At 48.2% G+C, this 20,117-nt stretch overlaps 1 protein-coding gene across 4 annotated transcripts in view; it reads right to left on the reverse strand.

Moving 5' to 3' along the window:
• Positions 1–583: 583 nt before the first annotated feature.
• The window catches only part of CAD (carbamoyl-phosphate synthetase 2, aspartate transcarbamylase, and dihydroorotase), a 29,684-nt gene continuing 10,150 nt past the window's right edge, over positions 584–20,117 (reverse strand). The window contains exons 16-45 of one of the 4 annotated variants that reach the window (XM_020983840.2): positions 19,382–19,494; positions 18,666–18,910; positions 18,180–18,426; positions 17,616–17,714; positions 17,274–17,498; positions 17,012–17,194; positions 16,601–16,819; positions 15,791–15,958; positions 15,446–15,628; positions 15,200–15,304; positions 14,428–14,667; positions 13,423–13,504; positions 12,913–13,079; positions 12,511–12,675; positions 12,162–12,293; positions 11,710–11,911; positions 11,212–11,402; positions 10,903–11,043; positions 10,064–10,162; positions 9,175–9,271; positions 8,814–8,864; positions 8,422–8,466; positions 8,125–8,291; positions 7,941–8,015; positions 7,198–7,410; positions 2,195–2,320; positions 1,758–1,913; positions 1,470–1,571; positions 1,217–1,311; positions 584–1,023 (exon numbers count right to left, since the gene is read on the reverse strand). In XM_020983840.2, coding sequence (XP_020839499.1) covers positions 921–1,023; positions 1,217–1,311; positions 1,470–1,571; positions 1,758–1,913; positions 2,195–2,320; positions 7,198–7,410; positions 7,941–8,015; positions 8,125–8,291; positions 8,422–8,466; positions 8,814–8,864; positions 9,175–9,271; positions 10,064–10,162; positions 10,903–11,043; positions 11,212–11,402; positions 11,710–11,911; positions 12,162–12,293; positions 12,511–12,675; positions 12,913–13,079; positions 13,423–13,504; positions 14,428–14,667; positions 15,200–15,304; positions 15,446–15,628; positions 15,791–15,958; positions 16,601–16,819; positions 17,012–17,194; positions 17,274–17,498; positions 17,616–17,714; positions 18,180–18,426; positions 18,666–18,910; positions 19,382–19,494 — 4,436 coding nt within the window. In that variant the 3' untranslated portion in view covers positions 584–920. Of the gene's footprint in view, positions 1,024–1,216; positions 1,312–1,469; positions 1,572–1,757; positions 1,914–2,194; positions 2,321–7,197; positions 7,411–7,940; positions 8,016–8,124; positions 8,292–8,421; positions 8,467–8,813; positions 8,865–9,174; positions 9,338–10,063; positions 10,163–10,902; positions 11,044–11,211; positions 11,403–11,709; positions 11,912–12,161; positions 12,294–12,510; positions 12,676–12,912; positions 13,080–13,422; positions 13,505–14,427; positions 14,668–15,199; positions 15,305–15,445; positions 15,629–15,790; positions 15,959–16,600; positions 16,820–17,011; positions 17,195–17,273; positions 17,499–17,615; positions 17,715–18,179; positions 18,427–18,665; positions 18,911–19,381; positions 19,495–20,117 lie in introns of all 4 variants that reach the window. The other 3 variants (XM_020983838.2, XM_020983841.2, XM_020983839.2) reach the window with 3 other exon arrangements.

The raw sequence follows: 20,117 nt of genomic DNA on the forward strand, positions 1-20,117 counted from the left end.
GCTAGTATCTAAAAAGAAATTTAAACTTCATGGAAGAACTCTAGAGAATCCTAGAAAGTAGATCAGGAAAGCGACCAGACTAAGAGCAGGGGCATCACTGGATAGGCCAGTTAGGGAATACCTCCTCTTTCTGCACCCTCAAATAGACTGAATGGTTTCAGGAAGATGTTTCTCCAGGGTGTCGACAATTTAAGTTACTTCACCCGGATTCTATTTAAATAACTTAAAAAACCCCCCTAAAACTGAACCTTATATCCTTGTCTGCCTCCCTCTACTATTTATCTGTCTCATGATCACTACAAAAACATAAACCAGAATGACTGGGGCAGAGTGATTTTCAGAAGATCAGGAGGCTCTGCCCTTTTTGGATCTCATTCTCTGAAAAGCTAAACTGTCTCTGACAGGCTTGTGCCCTAAGTACAGAGTACTTGAGTTTTTATTCCACAAAAAGCAACAGGATATGGAGTAATGACGATGATGTGGCCCCCACAGCTGGGTTACGTAAACCTAGTTCTGTGTACACTTGGCCACAAGAAAACCTCTCCCTTTATGGATAATGGCAGACTTGGAAAAAAACGATAAATAGAAGCAGCTCAGCTGTTTATTTAATCCAGGAAATGGCTCTCTGAGATCAGGTAATAGAAAAGTTACTATATACCTTTAAAGGCTAGTGATTGGGGGAGTGGGGGAGGGAGCTGGGAGGAGCATGAGCGGGGCGTGAGGTGAGGTGGAGACCCTAGCACCTGACACCCTGCCCCTCCCCAAGCCAGGGAAGTCCCAGCCCAGAGGCTTGCAAGTTTGTATGTGTCTGTGTTCTGGGACTACCCCACAGTCTCACATTCAATGTGCTGCCCCCGTGGGGGGTACCAGGAATCCTTGCCCAGTGGCAGGAACAGCAGAGAAGCGGTTAGAGCTGGGCTCTAGTACCGCCCCAATACGGTAGCAAGGAGGGCCATCCGCATGTACATGCCATTCTCAGCCTGCCGGAAGTAGGCAGCCCGGGGGTCGGAGTCCACCTCCACACTGCAGGGGGAAAGGACACGTCACTGCAGCGCTCCCAGAAGGCCCGTCCCCAGTTATGCCTTTACCTCTTTTCCCCTCTGGGTAGCCCATAGAGAAGAGGTGCCTAAACCCAGAGGGGCTCCTGAGGTCCCTGCCAGCGAGAGCCCAAGAGTCAGGTCCTGGTGGCTGGACCCTAACCACAAACCCTTCTCACCTGATCTCGTTGACTCGAGGCATTGGGTGCATCACAACCATCTTCTTCTTGGCCCGGGTCATGATGTGGGGCGTGAGGATATACTGGCCGAAGCACTGAAGGCAAGGAAAGATTGTCTGGCTCAAAATCTCCTCAATACCCAGAAGTCACAATTGTGCGGCTCACACCCAGGGCAAACCAAATTTGGCCACTGGGATGTGACTATCCTTTTCACCCAACAGCCCCAGTCTAAGCCACTGTCCTAAGCACTCACAGCTTCATATTCCTGACTGGAGCCAAACCGTTCCTTCTGAATCCGAGTCATATAAAGGACATCTGTGTCAGGCAGTGCCTCCTCAATGCTCTCAAATTCCTCCTAGGAAAAGGAAGAAAGGGGGAAGAAACCAAAGTGAAGCCCAGGACACCTAGGACCGCCCCCCCCGCCCTGCACCACCCAATCTGATGCTTCCTGGTCCAATCAAGCCAATCTGCCCAGGATGAGTTACTGCACTGCCAAGATGGCAGAGAAACAAGGTGACCAATCTGAAAACCGGAGGCTCACCTGCTTAGTCCCTCTGGAAGCTACAAAAGACAAGACATCAGGGGGCATGCGCAGGCTGGGGGGCGCCACATAGCGAAGGCTGACTCGGTATTGGGTGAGTAGGCAGGCAAGGGAGTGCACTGTCCGTCCGTGCTTGAGATCTCCTACCATTGTGATCTAGGGAAAAGAGCCAGGCCGCTTCACTTGGAGGTAACTCCAGCCAAAGGAGCCCTCAGCAAGAGCTTTCCTTTGCTTTACACAGTTAGAAAATACAGGAGCTACAGCCCATCTCAAGTCCTTACCTTCTCCTTCACAATCAACCTGCCCCGTGACTGCCTCCAAAGTCACACTCATCATAGTCAAAGTTAAAAACACAAGGTCCCTTTGGAGGCTGGAGTTTGCTGAAGAAGGTGGGATAGGACCCAGGCCTCAATCAATCACGGCGGATCCCCTCTTACCGTCATGCCATTGACAGTTCCCAGCTCCTCTCGAATGGTAAAGACGTCCAGCAAGGCCTGGGTTGGGTGTTCTCCTACTCCATCCCCGGCATTGATCACTGGCCTTCGGCAGTGCTTTGCCGCCAGCTATACAAGAGACGTTGGGGAAGAAATATATGAACAATTCTCAAGAGAATAATGGCAATATGTCAGTAACAACCTAAAAAGGTGCCTATTGTTAGTAACCATCATCATCATCATCATCATCATCATCATCATCATCATCATCATCATCATCATCGTCATTATCAGAAGCAATGCAAATGAAAATAGGTGTATTACTTTCACTGCTGGTGGAATTTATTCAAGAAAAGTTACAAAACTGTTCCTAAGCAGCAATCCTACTATGTAATTCAACAGGCATTTATTAAGTCCCTTCTGCATGCTAGGCAATGTGCTTGGAGCTGGAGATACAAAAACAAATCATTCCCCATCATCAAGACACTTCTATTTTCTTGGGTGGAGGGGAGACAACACATACATAGGACGTAAATATGTACTAAATATGAAGTCTTTTGTTGTGGTTATTGGGGAGGCAACACTAACAACTGAGGAGGAATGGGAAAGGCTACTGGAACCTGAACTGACCACTTAAAAGAAGCTAGAGATTCCAAGAGGCCCCAAGTAAGAAAGGAGAACCTTACAGGCATGGGGACAACCTCTGAAAAGGGATGGAGACCATGGATCATAGAGCTACAAATGGAAGGTCACCAGAGGCTGTCTAGCCCAGCCATTCTGGAGAGGAAGAAACTGAGACCCAGGAAAGTCGACTTGCCCTAGGTCACATAGGTAGAAGGCATCAGAAGTTTATCTGAACCCAGACGCTGACCCCAGAGCCGGGGCTCCGTCCACTGCTGTGTATCGAGGGGAGCAGTTTGGCTAAAACTGGATGAATTTGTACAATGTGTTTGGGGGTGAGGGTTAGAGGGCTAACCACCTCTCAGGTCATCCAATTATGGGAAATGCCTAAGAACTGTGCTTTACGAACACAGTGGAGACTCATAAGGTATACAGAGTCTCATGTACACACTACGCTTTGGGCCAAACTGGCTTCCTTGTTCTTTCCCACCGACAATGATGATGATGACATTCAGCTCCCTGCCTCCTCACCCCACCTCACTTTAGTCCAAGCACCAAGCCCCCTCCAAGGAATTCTCTGCCCCCCGCCCCAGCTGTTACTCTGTGCCATAATGAATAATGAAAATACAGAAGTCAAAAAAATACAGGGATACTTTTATGAAGTGATGAAGAACCAACAAAGTAGAAGCGAAAGAACGATATGCCCAACTTCTACTAATGCTGTAGTAGACGATGGCTCTCTTAAAGTCGTCTATAAACACAGACAACTTTAAATGGCAAGAGAACACAAAAAACAATGGACAATCTTGGTATTGACAGGAACCATCTTTTTAAACAAGTGGAAGACCTCTAACGTAAAAGACCACACGTACTAACAGTCTCTAGGGGAGCCCATTCCACTTCTGAATAGCTTGTTAGGGGGCAGCTAGGTGGCACAGTGGACAGAGTGCTGGGCCTGGAATCTGGAAGACCCTAGTTCAAATCTGGCCTTACAAACTTACTAGCTGTGTAAGGCCTAAGCAAGTCACTTCACCCTGCTTGCCTCAGTTTCCTCATCTGTAAAATGAACTGGAGAAGAAAATGACAAACCACACCAGTATCTTTGCCAAGAAAACCCCAAATGGGGTCACGAAGAGTCATAAGCAACAGCTGTTAGAAAGCGCTCCCTGATATCTAGATTGACTTTTTCCACTTATTGGTCCTAGTTCTGTACTCTAGGCCAAACCAAAAAACATGTCTAACGACTCAGCCACAAAGCAACACTTCCAATACTTCACCACAGCTATCATGTCCTCCTTGGGTCTTCTCTTCCCCAGGTTAAATACACCCACTTCTTTGAAATGATCCTCGAATGGACTCCTGGCTCTTGCCTTCCTGGCTGCTCCTCTCTGGGCGCTTTCCAGTTTATCCTTGTCCTTTTTACATATGGTGCCAAGATCTGAACCCAGCACTCCAGAAGAGGCCTGACTCAGGTCTGCATCACCTCCCTATTTCTGGAAGCCATACCTCTCGATGCAGGACCAGATCGAATTCACTGTGCTGGCCATCCGGTCAGGCCGCTGAGTCACCCGGAGCTTGTTCAGAACAGCTGCCAGCCAAGCATCCCTCCCTCATCTTCTGTTTGTGAAGGTGATTTTCGGGGGTACTCAATGTAAGACTTTGCACTTATTCTGCAGTTTTTATTTTTATTTTTGGCTAGGCGATTGGGGTTAAGTGACTTGCCCAGAGTCACATAGCTAGTGAGTGTTATGTGTCTGAGGCCAGATTTGAACTCAGGTCCTTTTGACTCCAGGGCTGGTGCTCTAACCACTGCGCCACCTAGCTGCCTCCCCCCCCCTCCGTTTTTATCTTATTATAGCCAGCACAATGCTCTCGCCTGTCAAGATCTTTAGGGCTTCTGACAACCATGCTGTGTGTCAGCCACCCCTCACAGATTCAAGAAGCATGCCAATCTCTGCTTTTATCCACAATGTTGATAAACATCAAATATCACCAGGCAAAGCACAGACTAGCCAATGCCCAGAAGATGGAAGCAAGGCCAAGTTACAGAAAATTCATGCAAAAGCATGAGACATAAGGAACTCTCCAGTTCGGGATGAGCTGAGGCTGAATGACAAGGGATGCTAAGCACAATCAAATGAGATGTTGTCTACATATGCTGGGAAAAACAGAGGCTCTAAGACAGGGGTGGGGAACCTGCAGCCTTGAGGCCACACTGGCCCTCTAGGTCCTCAAGTGCGGCCCTTTGACTGAATTCAAACTTCACAGAACAAATCCCCTTAGTAAAAGGAGGAGAATAAAAGAAGAGGCAGGACCTCAGCTTGGGTGGATGGGATGATGGCTGCTGACAACAGGGAGAAAGCAGGCCTGCCTGACTCATATGTTGTTTGTTTTCTCTGCAAGAGAATGGCCTTTACACTGGAAATGACAGACACATCAATGACTAATGGGGAGCTGATGCTCAAACATAAATAAGAGAAGCATGAGACAGTGCCAGGCTGCCCTGGGTGAATTCAAGTTACCCAGTCCAAATAAACTAACTACCTCCTTCAGTCCTGACCTGAAAGAACTGGGAGGTATGATTTCTAAGCCTTTTGTCAGTGATATTTAATAATAACGCAGAATAAGAGAGGGACCAAAAGACTAGAGAAGGGCAAATGATGCTCTGATTCAAAAAGAGGAAGTGAACTAAGCCTGCAAGCTATTGGCCCATGGGCTCGATGACTTTGACTCCTGGGAAAATTCTTGAAAAGATCATTAAAGAGATGCTTGGGCATCTAGAAAGGGAACCAGGGATTAGAAAGAGCTAGCAAGGCTTCATAAAGAACACGCAGACTACTCTCATTAACCTTTCCCCCCCCCGAAAAAAACCAAGATTACTTAGATTCTTGTAAAGAAGGCAGAAAGATATGGGTCAGTTGATAACACAGATGAGATGGATTCAGAACTAGTTGGTTGGCTGGGCTTAAAGAGTAGTGGATAATGAAAAGAAAATTAAAAGGCTGTCGCAGTAATCCCAACATGAAGTGATGATGGTGGCCTAGACCAGAATGATGCCTATGGGAAGTGAGAGTAAGGGATAAATCTGATAGACAATGTAAAAGAAGATTTGATAGAATTTTGGGAAAAGATTAAAATTTGGAGATGAAGAGAACAAAGAACCAAGGATGAATCAGGATTTTCTAGTTTGGCAAGACTGGAAGGGGAAAGGTTTGGCTCATTTGAGGCAAATAAGCAAATTAATCTAACTTCCCATAATTCTTAAAGGTTAGTACCTTTATAACTTTTGTGAGTTTGTTTTGAATGTAGAATGTGTCCACTAGATAACTGTTGAGTCATAAAATGGAAATATGAGATCATAGGTAAAATTTTGCATGTGTTATAAATTTGATGAGTACATCTGAGTAAAATGTTACAAAATCCTAAATATACTTCATTAATTATCTTTAAAAAGAAAAAAGTAGTGGTTAATGGTTCTGGGTCCACGTAGCAGAAGTCTGCAGTGGAGTGCCCCAGGGGTCAGTGTTTAGCCCTGAGTTGGCTAGCACAAAATGCCAAGGGGCTGCTTCTCTTGGGCTGCACAGTGTCCTGGAGCAGGGGAGTGGCAGGGCTGCTGTCCTCCACCCTCATTAGATCTCATACTGTGTCCAGTTCTGGGGACCACGTTTTAGGAAGGACAATGATTAAAGTGAAGCATGTCCAGGAGGGTAACCAAGATGAGGAAGGGCCTTGAGTCCCGGCCATAGGAGATCAGCTGAAGGAGCTGGGGAGGTTTAACCTGAAGTAGATCAGACCCGGGGAGGACACGACAGCTGTTTAAAAATATCTGTAGAGCCACTATGTGAAGCACAGATCAGACTTGTTCTATTTGGTCCTTGAGGACAGAGTTAGGAGCAATGGATAGAGAATGCAAAGAGGCCCATTCAGGCTCGATTTTTGGAAAAAATTCCTGACAAATAGAGCTGCCTAAGGTGCAATGGCCTGGCCTGAGATGTGATGAGCTCCCTCTCCTCAGAGGCCTTTGGTCAGGGGCTAAATGACCACTTGTGGAATGATGTCACAGGGATTCCTTTCATCTATGGGTTATACTAGGTGGCCCCAGGGGCACCTTCCAAATCTCAGGTTCTGGGATTATTTCCCATGGTGTACATTGTGATTGACTCAATTCAGAGCATGCTAGATGTGTTTGTATTTGCTAAAAGAAAATTTCTCAATACAAATTCTTAAAAAACAAAACTGGGACCCACCATACTGCCAACAAATCTGCCCATCCTCTCTTTTGCTTGAGTATCTCACCACCCATAGCTAGATCCCCACTGTCTTCCTAGTTCAGTCCAAAAGGCTGATTTTTTTTTTGTTTCCCTGGAGCCCCTGACCCTTCTTACCTCCACAGCTCCAGGCTGGGGGTGCCGGAGGACAACGACGTCAGCATAGCAGCTCATGGTCTGGACAGAGTCTGCTAGGGATTCTCCCTTCTGGACAGACGACGTGGCTTCAGAGAAGCTGAGCACAGAGCCCCCGAGCCGCGCCATGGCTGCGGCGAAGGAACTGCTGGTGCGAGTGCTCACTTCATAAAACATGGAGGCCATCACCTTGCCCTGGTGGGAAAGGACAAGGGAGAAGGAGATTCACTCCACAGAACACAAAGGCAAGAACCTTCCCCCAGGGCTCCATCTCAGCCACATGGAGTAGAAGTGGCAGTCTACACAGTATCTAATTTGAGAGATACTGAGAAAGCCCACCTACCCAGAAGCATGTGCTCCACTGGCTTGCTACAGAATAGAACATCCCACCATCAGTTTTTGGTTAAAAATTTCTCTCTAGAATGTATATGCTCCCTGGTGAGGGTGGAAGATCTGGCTGGTCCTTCCTAATAATACAACAGAGCTAACTTAAGTCAGACCAGCTAACTGAGATTCTGGAAAGCAAAGCAGAAAAGGGGATAGGTATGTTTTGTACTGGGGATAAGGTCTATTCCATAGGGTGCTACACAAGGAAGATGAACCCATCCCAAGGAGACACATATGAAAACAACAGACCATCTTCCCTCTTACTGCTGATGGAAGGCTCACCACTGGAGCCCAACTCAAGCCCTTCTTCCCTACAGACCCACACCTTTGGTTCTGACCTTGAGAATTTCTATACTTCGCTCCTTCTGCACCATCATTCGCAGGGTGTGTGCCACATTAAACAGGTGGGACATCTGAAAAGGGTCACAAGTCAGTCAGGGACAACATTTTCTCAGATTTCCTCTTCCAAATTCCTACAGACCCCACAACTGTCCTGACGACACCTCCTCCCAGGCCAGATACCTGATCTTTGGTAAACTGACGAACGGACAGTATATGCTGTCCAACCAGAGAATGCAGCAAGGGTGAGGTCTGAAGATGTAACAGGCTAGGAGTCCCCAGGTTCTGGGGCGATGCCTGCCTAGGCACTGGTGGAGGGTAGCAGCAGCTATCCGGAGCTCCTGCTAGATCTGCAACAGGGGACAAGACTGGTCAGAGAGTAGCCTACTTTGACCTGGGTGTCAAAGTATTCAACTCTAGTTTCCCTCTGTCTCCTCCCTACCAGCCCTGTTACTTCCCATTAGAAAAAGAGTTTCCCACCTGGCTCCACTGCCTTCCGGGAGGGCTTTTCCTTGGGCTCTTCAGCTACAAAGGGAAGAAGGCAGAAATAAGTTTTTGGCTGGAGTCAACAGCAGCCATTCATCTCACAGAATCCTTACTTATCGCACTGTGTATGTTAAATCAGCTCACACCAAAGCAGCCACAGCAGGTTAGTGGAGGGAAAAGAAATAAGTAGCTCCAGTCTACAAGCAGACATGTACACACAGACACACATGGCCTGACCCAGCAAACTGGACACAGGTAGCAGTTCTCATCATCCCTCCCCATCCCCAGTCCTCAGCTCCATGACAGCATGGCTCTTATGCAAGATGGAAAGGCCAGGCTCACAGCAACTTAAGAGACACTCCATGGGGAAACAGCCCCAGATTTACCCCACATTCTGTTGCCTTGTGGGGTCCTGGCTCTTGGGCTGATGAACGTAGCTGCCCATAACAAGAGAGGAGGAATAAGGGGAAGCTGGGGAGGGGGACAATTACCCCTGGTCTGTCTTATCAAAATCAGAGGATGAAAAAAATGGATCAAACTTGGTGGGAAGGATGGGAACGGGATGGGGAGACAAGAACAGGTAAAGGGAAGGAGTTAGAGCAGGGAGACTCATTAATCTAGGGTGTTAAGCAAGAAGACAACTTAGAAGAAATGCTGAACCCCCAAAGACCTATTCTGTCCTGGGTCCTTAGAGAAACAAAGAGAAAAGACCATCCCTATAGTCAATACTGGCAGAATTCCTCTCACCTGGAAGGCCAGGGTCGGAAGCTCGGTGGATTCGAGGTGGGAGATGGAAGCGCCCATCAGGAAGGCCGGGGATGCCACGTCGGGGCCTTTCTGGAGTCTGTGAAGGTAACGCGGGTCCATCCTTTTGAGGCATCAACCAAAAGTCCCTCCTTTCTTCCCCTCCCTGAAGAAAAATCAAACTCACTGTTCTCACAAACTCACATATCCTTTATGCCTCTTCCCCACCACTAAGGAGATGATCCTTAATATCATCAGCAAGCTGGTTCCTTAGAACGTTCATGCTTACAACTTGATAGTGTCTTTAATTTGGCTTCTGGTATAAGTTAGCAATGACCCTGTGTTTGTCACAAATGTTCCAAATGGCACCATCATTCTCCCCATTAATTCTTTCATTAACTCTGTGTTTCCTGCAATGGCAAAGTAGAAAACGGGCAGAGTGGTGGTCCAGAGGAAGGTGACAATAATACTGAAGGGATTTAAGACCAGGTCATGCCAGAATCAGCTGATTTGCCTGGCAAGGGAATACTTGAGGGAATACAGTAGCTGTCTTCAGTAAGAGAGGCTGCCACAGCAGAAATGTGGCCTCAGGGGACAGATAAAAGAGAAAGTAGAAGCAGATTTGGGGGGAAAAGTCTCCATCAGAGCTGTCCAAAAAGTGAAATTGCTGCCTGGGGAGGGAAAAAGGAGGGGTTTCCCCTATCCCTGGAGGTCTTCAAGCAGATGCTGGAGTGTTTATATCCTGTGTAGGAAATACCTGCACAGGTACGGGTTAGATCAGATGACCTTAAGTTCTTTTCCAGCTGAAACTGTGGTGAAAACATTTGAGAAGCCCCGTGTGGCCCCTCTTAAATAAGCCGGCCAAGACCACCTGCACCCTTTGGTTCCATACCTTGGTGCTCTCGCTGGGTGGGGCTGAGGGCAGCAGCTGAGGCACCGCGCCTTGAGGCCACTTCCTCACATCTTGCCCGTAGCCGGGAGGCACCAGCACCTGTACACAAGAGAAAGTGGCGAGGACGGGGTCAGAGTGGGAAGACTCTGGAAACAGAGACCTGGAAGACAGTGGGAGAGCAGCTAGGTGTTGCGGTCAATGCCTTTGTAATGCCCACATGCACATAGTAAAGCCAATGACTGGCATTTGGTTGTTGTCTGAGGATCACTGGCACAAGGCAAACTCAACAGATGGTCTCCAGCAGTTAGGAAATAGCTGTTGTGGGGAAGTTGTAAGTCAGGTCTGGATTTGAAGAGTAGAGGAGCCCACTTTGGAGGACAGATGGAAAGACAGACCCACCTCATAGAATTATTTCTGCAAATAGCTAAAAGGCTGTCACATAAAAGAAGCGTAACTTATCCTGGTTGGCCTCCAAGGATGACCCATCATCAGTGAATGGGTGGCAGTTAAAGGAAGCAGATTCTACCTCAAAACAAATAAACTATTTCCTAACAAATCCAAATGGGATGGGCTGCATGGGGGCTGAGGGAGAAGTAATCCCATCATAGGAAGTGCTCAAACAGAGGCTAAATGACAAACTGCTGGGATGCTGGGTTGGACTTAATGACCTCAAAGGTCCCTTTAAGTTCTAAGCTTCTATGAAATGTGACCTGAATGACTACCGAAGTAAAGGTATGGAAGGGGAAACAAATTGAATTATCTGAACCATGCAGGGTAAGAAAACAGGAGGGCTTGACCGAGAATTGAGAGGGAGAGATGGGAATTGTGGGCTCAGATACCTGGCCATCAATATAGGCAACTTCCCCTCGAAGGACAACTCGCCGGATGGTACCCTTCACCCGCTGCCCCTCAAAAGGGGTCCAGTGTGCCTTGGAGAAGGGCATGTGGCTGGGGATGGTCCACTCATGCTCCAGATCCACCTGTCCCAGACACAAGTGGCAGGTGTGGGGTCATAATTGGACGTAGCCTCTCCCCAAAAGACAAGCAAACTCTGGGTGCAAAACTACCCTCCCTCCTCCCCACCCTCTTTCACATAGGCCTCCTTCTAGGGGTTTTCTCTTGTGACCCTTCCCACCCCATGCCCACACCTCAACGTAGGTGTCTTCCTGCTGGGGCAAGTGAAAGATCCGCCGGGGATTGTGGTGCAGCTTCTGCAGCAGGTCTTCCAGGCTGAGGCGGCCCTCACTCACAGCCGTCAGCAGCAAAGGGAGCATTGTCTCCAGGCCGGGGAAGCCAGGCGGAGGCTTGGACCCGGTTTTTTCTTCCAGGGTGTGAGGAGCTGAAAGAAAGGCACTGCTGTTGGAAGGACCAAGATGCTTTTCCTACCTGAGGACTCTGACCCACCTCATGACACAGCTCCTCTTCAAGGGAAAAGTGGAAAAGGTGGGCTTGGGGAAGATGCTGGTCTTTTTCTCTACGTGAGATGAGGGAAAAGCAGAGAGGAGCCTTGCCCCTCTCCCCCACTGCCATGCCCTCAATCAGCTTACACACCCCCATGCCTTTTACCACAGTAAATGCTCACCCCATTGCCTAACTTACAAACCAAACTAGAACTCAGAAGTCGACATGGGGTCTCCCCTCCTTACCATGGTCGGAGGCAAAGCAATCAATGACAGCCATGTTCTCCCAGAGAGCCTCCACATCCTCGGGGGAGCCAAGCTTAGGCCGGACATCCCCCTTCCCAGGCCCCAGGCGCTCAAGGTCCGCTTGGCTCAGGAACAGATGGTGGGGGGCCACCTCACAGGTCACTGGTACCCCCTGTGCCTTTGCCGCTTTAATTAATAGGATCTGGAGATTGAGAGAACAGGTAGTTCCAGAGAGAGCCCAACTCTGGGGATCATCCCCACTTTGGTCCCTTTGGACTTATATCTGTGAACTAACCAGAAAGATGAGAAGATCCTGACTCGGCACTCCCCCTCTCTTATCTCATACCTTTTGTCTTTCTATCATATCACCTCATTCCACTGGCACAGTCCCCTACCCCTCAAACAAGCACACACAAATGATCACACGATTTCTTTTGCCCTCAGCTTCTCACCTCCTCCTTCCGAGCCACATGGCAAATGTGTACAGGTCGCTGAGCCAGCTGGGCTACCATGAGGATGGCAGCTGTAGTCTGTCGCTCTGCATGAGCCACAATGGGGAGATGGTGTGGCCAAGTCTCAAAGTGCTACAGATAAAGAAGGGATAATGAGGTAAGTCTGGGACACCCTTCCCTCATTAGGCAGCGCCGCTGAGTACTCCTGACCCTTCCTCCAGCCCTTTTCATTCTCCTCCGCTCACCAGAGCTGGCCAGCATTCCACTGTTCCTGTTCCCTAGTTTGGTCTCCATCCCCCACTTTGCTTATCTTAGCACCACCCTCCCAGCCCAATCTCTGGCTTCCCACCTCCATCCAATGGGCAAGGCTGTCCAGCCGAAGTTCAGAGAATGTTTCATTGAGATAGAGTTTCAATCCTGCAGCTGCCCCAGCCACGGCTCCCAGGGTTCCTGCATTCTCCGACGAGGCCCCGAGGAACAAAGCATAGTCACAGCGGGCCCCAGTCTCTGCCAACTAAAGGACAATGACAAAGTATATCAGATTTGGCCTGGACATCTCAGAGCTACCTTAGTATACCCTCAAGACAATTACTCTAAGCCCCTGGGGCCTTATGGTGTCTTAAAGGAGGTAGGGTTTAATAGGATCAGTGAAAAAGACCTATTAAAAGGTGAGGAAACTGACCAAGTGAGACAGCATGGTCAACGGTAGCTTCTCTTTGAGTGGATAAATGAAACATCTGGGGTCACTCACCTTTTGTGCAAGGGCAAGAGCTGGAGCATCGATGATGGGAGGCCGGGTGTTGGGCATAGCACACACCATGGTGACCCCCCCAGCTAAGGCAGCTGCTGTGCCCGATGCAAAGTCCTCCTTGTGGGTACCACCTGGTTCCCGCAGGTGCACATGGATATCAATCAGCCCTGGAAGAATGTGAAGAGGAGGAGAGGGGTGGGCTTATCTCTAATGAACAAAATCTATTAAGGGCACCTGAGGGCTTTTTTGTGTGAGACAGGAAGAACAACAGGAAGAAAAGAAATGAGAGGTGGATGAGAAGGAAAAGTTGGAGTTTTCAATGAGAAAGAACAGGAACTGGTACAGGAAGATAATCATGGGGAGGAATTAAATCTAGGCAGAATAGAACAGAGAAGGCAGAGGAAATGTGTCTACGTGTAGAGATAAACATGGCTTACAGCCCTATTCCCACATGTTCTAGCTCCTGTTACCCAGTTGGGACTTACGGGGAGGCAGAGAACCGCCACTGACCTGGCAAACGCACTAGCTTCTGTGAGGTCATACAATCAACATGCACCTTCAGCGGGGGAGCCGGCCCGATCTGGCCCAATGCCTGCAAGTGGATGACAGCTACATTTTATTTAGGGAAGGTGGTTTTGGGAGCGGCCAAAGCCACTACTGGTGGAATAAGAATTATAGACCAGCCGTATTTTGCTGTATTTTAATAGAATTTGCCATTATTGAAAAGGAAGAGGAGTAGATTAGGTACTGCTACCCTGAAGAACAATGGGAAAATGAGTTCCCATGGGAAACTCTGATGCCTTTAAGAAAAACAATGGAAGCATTGCAATTTACTTGACTAAACTCCCTTTTATCAACTACCTATTAATATGTTTCTCAGAATATTCTAACACCCAACACTCTGAGCTTATGTTGCAAATCTCCACTGTCTGTTTCATCTACCTCCATTCAGCTCCCTGCAGTATGACTTCAATTGTCTTGTCTACTTTGTATTACCTTGGGTTGACTTTTGTTTGCAAAAAGACTGTAAAAGTTAAAGAGTATGAGGCAGCTAGGTGGCGCAGTGGATAGAGCACCGGACCTGGAATCATGAGGACCTGAGTTCAAATCTGACCTCAGACACATAACACTTACTAGCTGTGTGACCCTGGGCAAGTCACTTAACCCTATTGCCTAGCCAAAAAAACAAACAAACAAAAAAAAAAAAAAACCCAAACAAAAAAAAAATTTGGCATCAGACACACGCTAGCTGTGTGACCCTAGGCAAGTCACTTAACCCTGATTGCCTCAGCAAAAAAAAAAAAAAGTATTCAATCAAACCTTCAACACATGGAAGCCAGGTCCTGCCTCTCCAACCAGATTCTTTCCTTCCAGCGACACAATTCATCCAGTTAGGCAGCAGCAACATTTTATACTGATGCTTGCCTTCTCATGCCTTCCCAGGCCCCAGCCACCCAATTTATTCACTAGAAATGCCCTTCAGTGCCAGCACCATCACAATAAAGTCCCAGTCACCTCTACAAACAGCTTAGTGCACTTGATGTCGATGATGAGGGGCACAGAAAAGTCAGCAGCAAGGCGACGGGTCCGGTAGCCCTTGGTTACAAAGGAGGACAGGCGCCGGCCTCCCGCCCCACGCATCGACAGGTTGATCACCAACTCAAAGTGGTTTTCTGCCAACTGTTCCAGGATGCTTCGTTGTGGGGGACATTCACCTTCAACTGCCTCCTCAAAGTGCCAGTCCACAGCTGTGACCTATGTGCCCAACAAGCCCGGCATATGTTGTCAAGACAAAGAAGAGCAGGGCTGGTCCCTCCCAAATGAAGTAGTGCCCAGGGGGAAGGCAGAGTAGGTAGCCTCTGGATGGAATCTAGGAGTCAACTGCCTCTAAAATGGAAAGGCCCTCAGGGTTCATGACGCTGGAAAAATGACAGAAATGAGGCCCAACTCAAGGGGTCTAGGCTCTGAGAGTTTGGGTTCAGACCTTGCAGATATGCTAGACGCCTTAGGGAGACTTGGGTTCAGATTTAGAGTTTGACATTTCCTACTATGTGACAACAGGCAAATCACTTAAATTCTAAGACTTAGTTTCCTTGTTTGTAAAATAGTAGCTCCACCTGCCTCACAGGGCTGCTTTGCAGGTAGAACTTTTAAAACCTTAAAATGCCATAAAATTAATAGTTGTTATTTCCCCAGACCAACCCTGGAAAATGAAGTACAAAAACAGCATCTCTGAGGGAGCTGGGGTGAGGTACAACTGTAAGAGACAGGGAGAGCAGGCAGGTACCTTGACACCATGCTCAGTGTAGAAGTCTGCAGTGCCCAAACTGGCATATAAGCTGTAGCCTAGACTCTCCAGCAGCCTCACTGTGGGGAGCAGCTCACTCTTGTTCTGAGGTAGATGGGAGGGAGAGGGGGGAAAAAAGCATTACCTGACATTGGTGACTTAAAGACAGTTTGGAGACCCAACCCTTCCTCCCTTCTTCAGGGAACCTCGACCCTGACTCTGCTCCCCAAACCCTAATTACCATACCTTGTAACTACCAATAGTCAGCAGGATATTCTTCTTGGGGATCTTGAAGCCAGTGCTGAGCATCGCCTTGAGGTAGGCCTCACAGCGGCTCTCCCCAAAGCCAGCTACCTCCCCTGTGCTGGTCATCTCTACCCCCAGCACCACATCTGCTCCTGCCAGGCGTGAGAAGGAGAACTGGGGCACCTGAGAGAGGAGAGACAAGAAAGGGTTTTAAGGATTTCTTTGGAAATGTGATTTCAATCTGGTGGCTGGCTATAGCCACAACAAAAAAGACCTTAACCTTGACTTGTAGGATTTCCCAAGCCTCAACTTAAACCCCAGGGAGCGGATCCCAGCCTTTCTTACTTTAACTCCCACCACTCCAGTTCCAGTCATGAGCCCAACAGGCTCCACCTCCTCGCCCATGATGATTCGGGTAGCCAGGGCCACCAGATCCACTCCAAGCGTCTTGGAGACAAAGGGGAAGGACCGAGAGACACGGACATTGCACTCGATAACCTTGAGCTGGTCATCCTGGGGAAGACAGAGATGGGGACGGTTACCTAAAGCCCACAAGGAGCAGGCCCTGCTGGTGTCAGTTAGCTTCTTATCCCTCCATCCACCCTGCTTTTTTGTTTGTTTGTTTGACTAGTCAATCGGGTTAGGTGCCTTGCCCAGGGTCACACAGCTAGTAATTGTCAAGCGTCTGAAGTGAGATTTGAACTCAGGTCATCCTGACTCCAGGGCTGGTGCTCTATCCACTGCCCCCCACCCTACTTTTTCAAACTATCAACTGTAAGATTACATCGTGATTGTAATCAACTTGTGGCCATAGACTGGAAGGGATTAAAAGAAGAGAGGCAAGCAGCCAGACTGTAGAGCCTAGAGCCAGCTTCTAACTTAAAATGCTCAGGGGCACTGGGGAGGGTTTGTTGGCATGTTAAGCTGCCAACAAGCCCACTCCCCATGTCTACAGGACTATGACTAGACACTCTGAAGCTTCAAATTTCTGGCAGATCCTACAAGGAAGGTTTCTCTCTCTCCCTCTGTAATCACAAAACTTCAGGTACAGAACACAATAACTCTTCATTTCCAAGTTTGGGGAGCTCTGCTCTAGCAGTAAAGAGGACATTAACGTTTAACTTCTACTTCCAATCCAAGTCTTGCTCCTGTTACCTTGGCAATGAGCTGCAGATTGAAAGGCCCCGTGACCTGCAGCTCTTGACCCACGGCATGAACAATCGCTTTGATCCTTTCCAATGTCTTGGGTGTGATATCTTGTGGAGGAGTCACCAATGTGGCATCCCCTGAGTGCACCCCTGCATTCTCCACGTGCTCTGAGATAGCTACGGCTACCACTATGCCATCACAGGCCACAGCATCCACGTCAATTTCCTGAGAGCCACAACGCAGAATGATCATGCAACTGGAGAATTCTCCCCCACCAAACAGCCGTGCTTACCCCCTCGTTCGCTAAGTAACCACAACCATGGTGTCCCAAGAGAGACAGGAGATGACAGAGTAGGGGGCAGAAGATGGCAGCAGGGAAGAAGAGGAACAGAGACATTTTTGCTCACTGTCACCAACCTTGGCCTCTTGGATAAACTTGGAGATAACCACAGGGTGCTCTTTGGAGACAGCAGCCGCACTGCTCAGAAAGCGCTCCAGGTCTCCATCAGTATAGGCCACATTCATGGCAGCACCACTCAGCACGTATGAAGGGCGGACGACACAAGGATACCCCACAGTCTGGCAGAACTGGCGGGCAGACTGAGAAAAGCAAGGAGGTCAGGTGCTGCTCGGCACACTGGGACTCACTTGTACTCTGCAGCCCCCACACCGGGCCTACCTCCAAGTCACTGAGTTCTCGCCACTGAGGCTGGCTGATGCCAATGGTGTCGAGGAGCCGAGAAAACTTGAATCGGTTCTCTGCAGAGTCGATGGCCTCTGGGGAGGTCCCAAGGACCCGACACTGCTGCCTATGCAGAGCCATGGCCATGTTGTTGGGCAGCTGACCCCCCATAGAGAGGATCACACCCTCGGGGTTTTCCAACTCATAGATATCCATCACTATCTGCAGAGGGTGAGATGGTAGGGGTCAGAAAGCAGGCGCTATGTGCCTACTTCACATGAAACCCAGCAGAATTTCAGTAAAGCCAGTTAACCCTACCCTTTTCTTCCCTTCCCTTACCTCAAAAGAGATCTCATCAAAGTAGAGTCGGTCACACATATCGTAGTCGGTACTCACTGTCTCAGGGTTGTAGTTCACCATGATGGTCTTATACCCCATCTGTGACATGGAAATGTTATTCAGGAATGACAGAAAATGTTACTCAGCAATGGGGTATCAAAGGAGAGGTAGAACTAGGCAGAGAATAAGAAAAATGTCCTTACTGAAACTGACCTTTAGGGCCCGAGAATACCCCCCCAAAAGCTGTCAGACAATGAACAAACTATCTCAAGAATTAACAAGCCCCCAACTACCCAAAACATTTCTGCAAATGCTGGCGTGGGTATTCCTACATGGGTGGGAATTTGGACTAGATGACCTCCAAATGGGGTTCCATGGCCCCTAAATCTACAATCCTATGACAGAAACGAGGTACAGAGAACAGTGGCTTGGATAAGTAACCAATCATACTAAGTAGGTGTGGGAAGAAATCTCCTTCCCAATTAATTATGGGCACAACCAACATTTGTTAGGGACAGGAAACATGAAGAAGACCTAGTCCTGAGTTTTTGTGAAAGCGCAGACCTTGCGCAGCTGCCGGATGCAGCCCACAGCACACCAGTCAAATTCAACACTGGAGCCAATTCGGTAGACCCCAGAGCCCAGCACCAGGACGTGGGGAGTATGGAAGGTCAGGTCATGGGTGGTACCCCCATAAGTCAGGTACAGATAGTTGGTTTGAGCTGGCCATTCTGCTGCCACTGTGTCAATCTGTTTTACTGCTGGACGGATGCCCAGTTCCTGCCGTAGTTTGCGGACGGCCAGCTCTGTGCTGGAGAGAAAGTAGAGTCAGAAACAGACACAAAAGGAGTGCTGTGTGAAACTGCTCTAAGACAAAGATTAGAAAGGAAAACCTGCAATAATTCAAATCAACTATTTAACCCCCTACCCAGAGAAAAGACCTTGAGGTCTCCAGGTTTCTCCTCATCAAACCTATCCCCAACTCCCTCCACAGCCTTGGTGGTCTGGTACCAAGGTTCCCTGATCCAACTAACAGGCCCTGACTCTGACCTGAGCACCGCAAGGGCAATCTGCTTGTCAGAGAAGCCAAGACGTTTGGCCTGGTGCAACAAATCGGGGGGCAAGGGCTGCCCACGGTGTTCTTCTAGTTTTCGGGTGTGCTCTATAATGCGCTTCATGCACTGCAGGAACCAGCGATCAATGCGGGTAAGCTCATAGAGTCGGTCTATGGTATATCCTGCCCATAAAGCAGCTGCCACTACAAATATCCGCTTATCAGTTGGTGTCTCCAGCTCCTGGTGGGGGGGGATGGTTGGAAATAAAGGGGTCAAGGTTTGAACAAGAATATTGAGAGGGGGTCAGGATATTCCATAGGGGAAGAAGAATAAGCATTTATTTAGTAGGCTAACAACCATTTAGTATAACAATACCTTATTTGATCCACCCAACAACCTTGAAAGGGAGGTGCTATTCTTTCCCCCATATTACAGCTAAGGAAACTGAGGCAGAGATAAAGTGATTTGCTCAGGGTCATATAGGTAGTAGGCATCTCAGGCTGGAGTTGAACTCAGGCTTTCCCAGACTCCAGGCCTGGTGCTCTATCCACTGCACCACCTGGCTGCCTCTACCATAGGTCTGTCCCTAATGCACCATTAACCCAACTAGGTCCTAGGCAATGTTAGTGGCCAACTAATACTAGGCTAACACTAGGGAAAGAGCAAGGTAGATTTCAGGCATCATCAGAGTGCATGTGGCTGCTCTCTCACCATGTCACTGACAGGCTTCATTGTATGATCAAAGCCAACACAGTTCTCATCCACCATGCGCAAAGCTTTCTGGAACGCTTCCTCAAACCCACGTCCAATAGCCATGACCTCACCTAGAAGAGTGAGGAAGAAAAAAGGAGTGGGAGAGTCAGCCTGAAGAGACCATGGAGTATTCAGGCAGGCCTCAGTGTAAGGATACCTTGTCTACCATATGCTTCATTTTTTAGGGGGGAGGGATATTTGTGTGTGTTCTGTGACCAAACCTGTGATTTTATTGGTATAGTAACCTCCCAATAAATAAACTCCCTCTATGAGAGGGCGGATCAGAAACTTAAGTTTTACCAAGGTCACCCAGCAGATAGGAGGCAGAAGAGGACCTTGAACCCAAGGGTCAGACTTCCTGACACTAAACCTGGCTTTTGATGCATGGATGCTACAAGGCCTCCCCACAATGTTTTACACAAAGACTTTTCGCCCAGTTCAGCCATTTTGGGTTAAAGTTGGATGCAATTTTATATGTGACCACACACTCTAAATTATGTATGTATTTGGAGTCTAAAATTGCCACCTAAAACACTGAAGAATCTTATCCATTTACTTTGTTCCTATTACAATGTCATTATGTTTCCATTATCTCTTTACATTTTTTACAATATCTATTTCAAGCACTGTATGTCTACTGCTGACACATGATAAATTCTCTTATAGAACTGGCTAAAAAATAATAGCTCACGTT

The sequence above is a fragment of the Phascolarctos cinereus genome, unplaced genomic scaffold (genome assembly GCF_003287225.1).
Source record: "Phascolarctos cinereus isolate Bilbo 61053 unplaced genomic scaffold, phaCin_HiC Scaffold_2;HRSCAF=192, whole genome shotgun sequence".
NCBI classification, from domain to species: Eukaryota; Metazoa; Chordata; class Mammalia; order Diprotodontia; family Phascolarctidae; genus Phascolarctos; species Phascolarctos cinereus.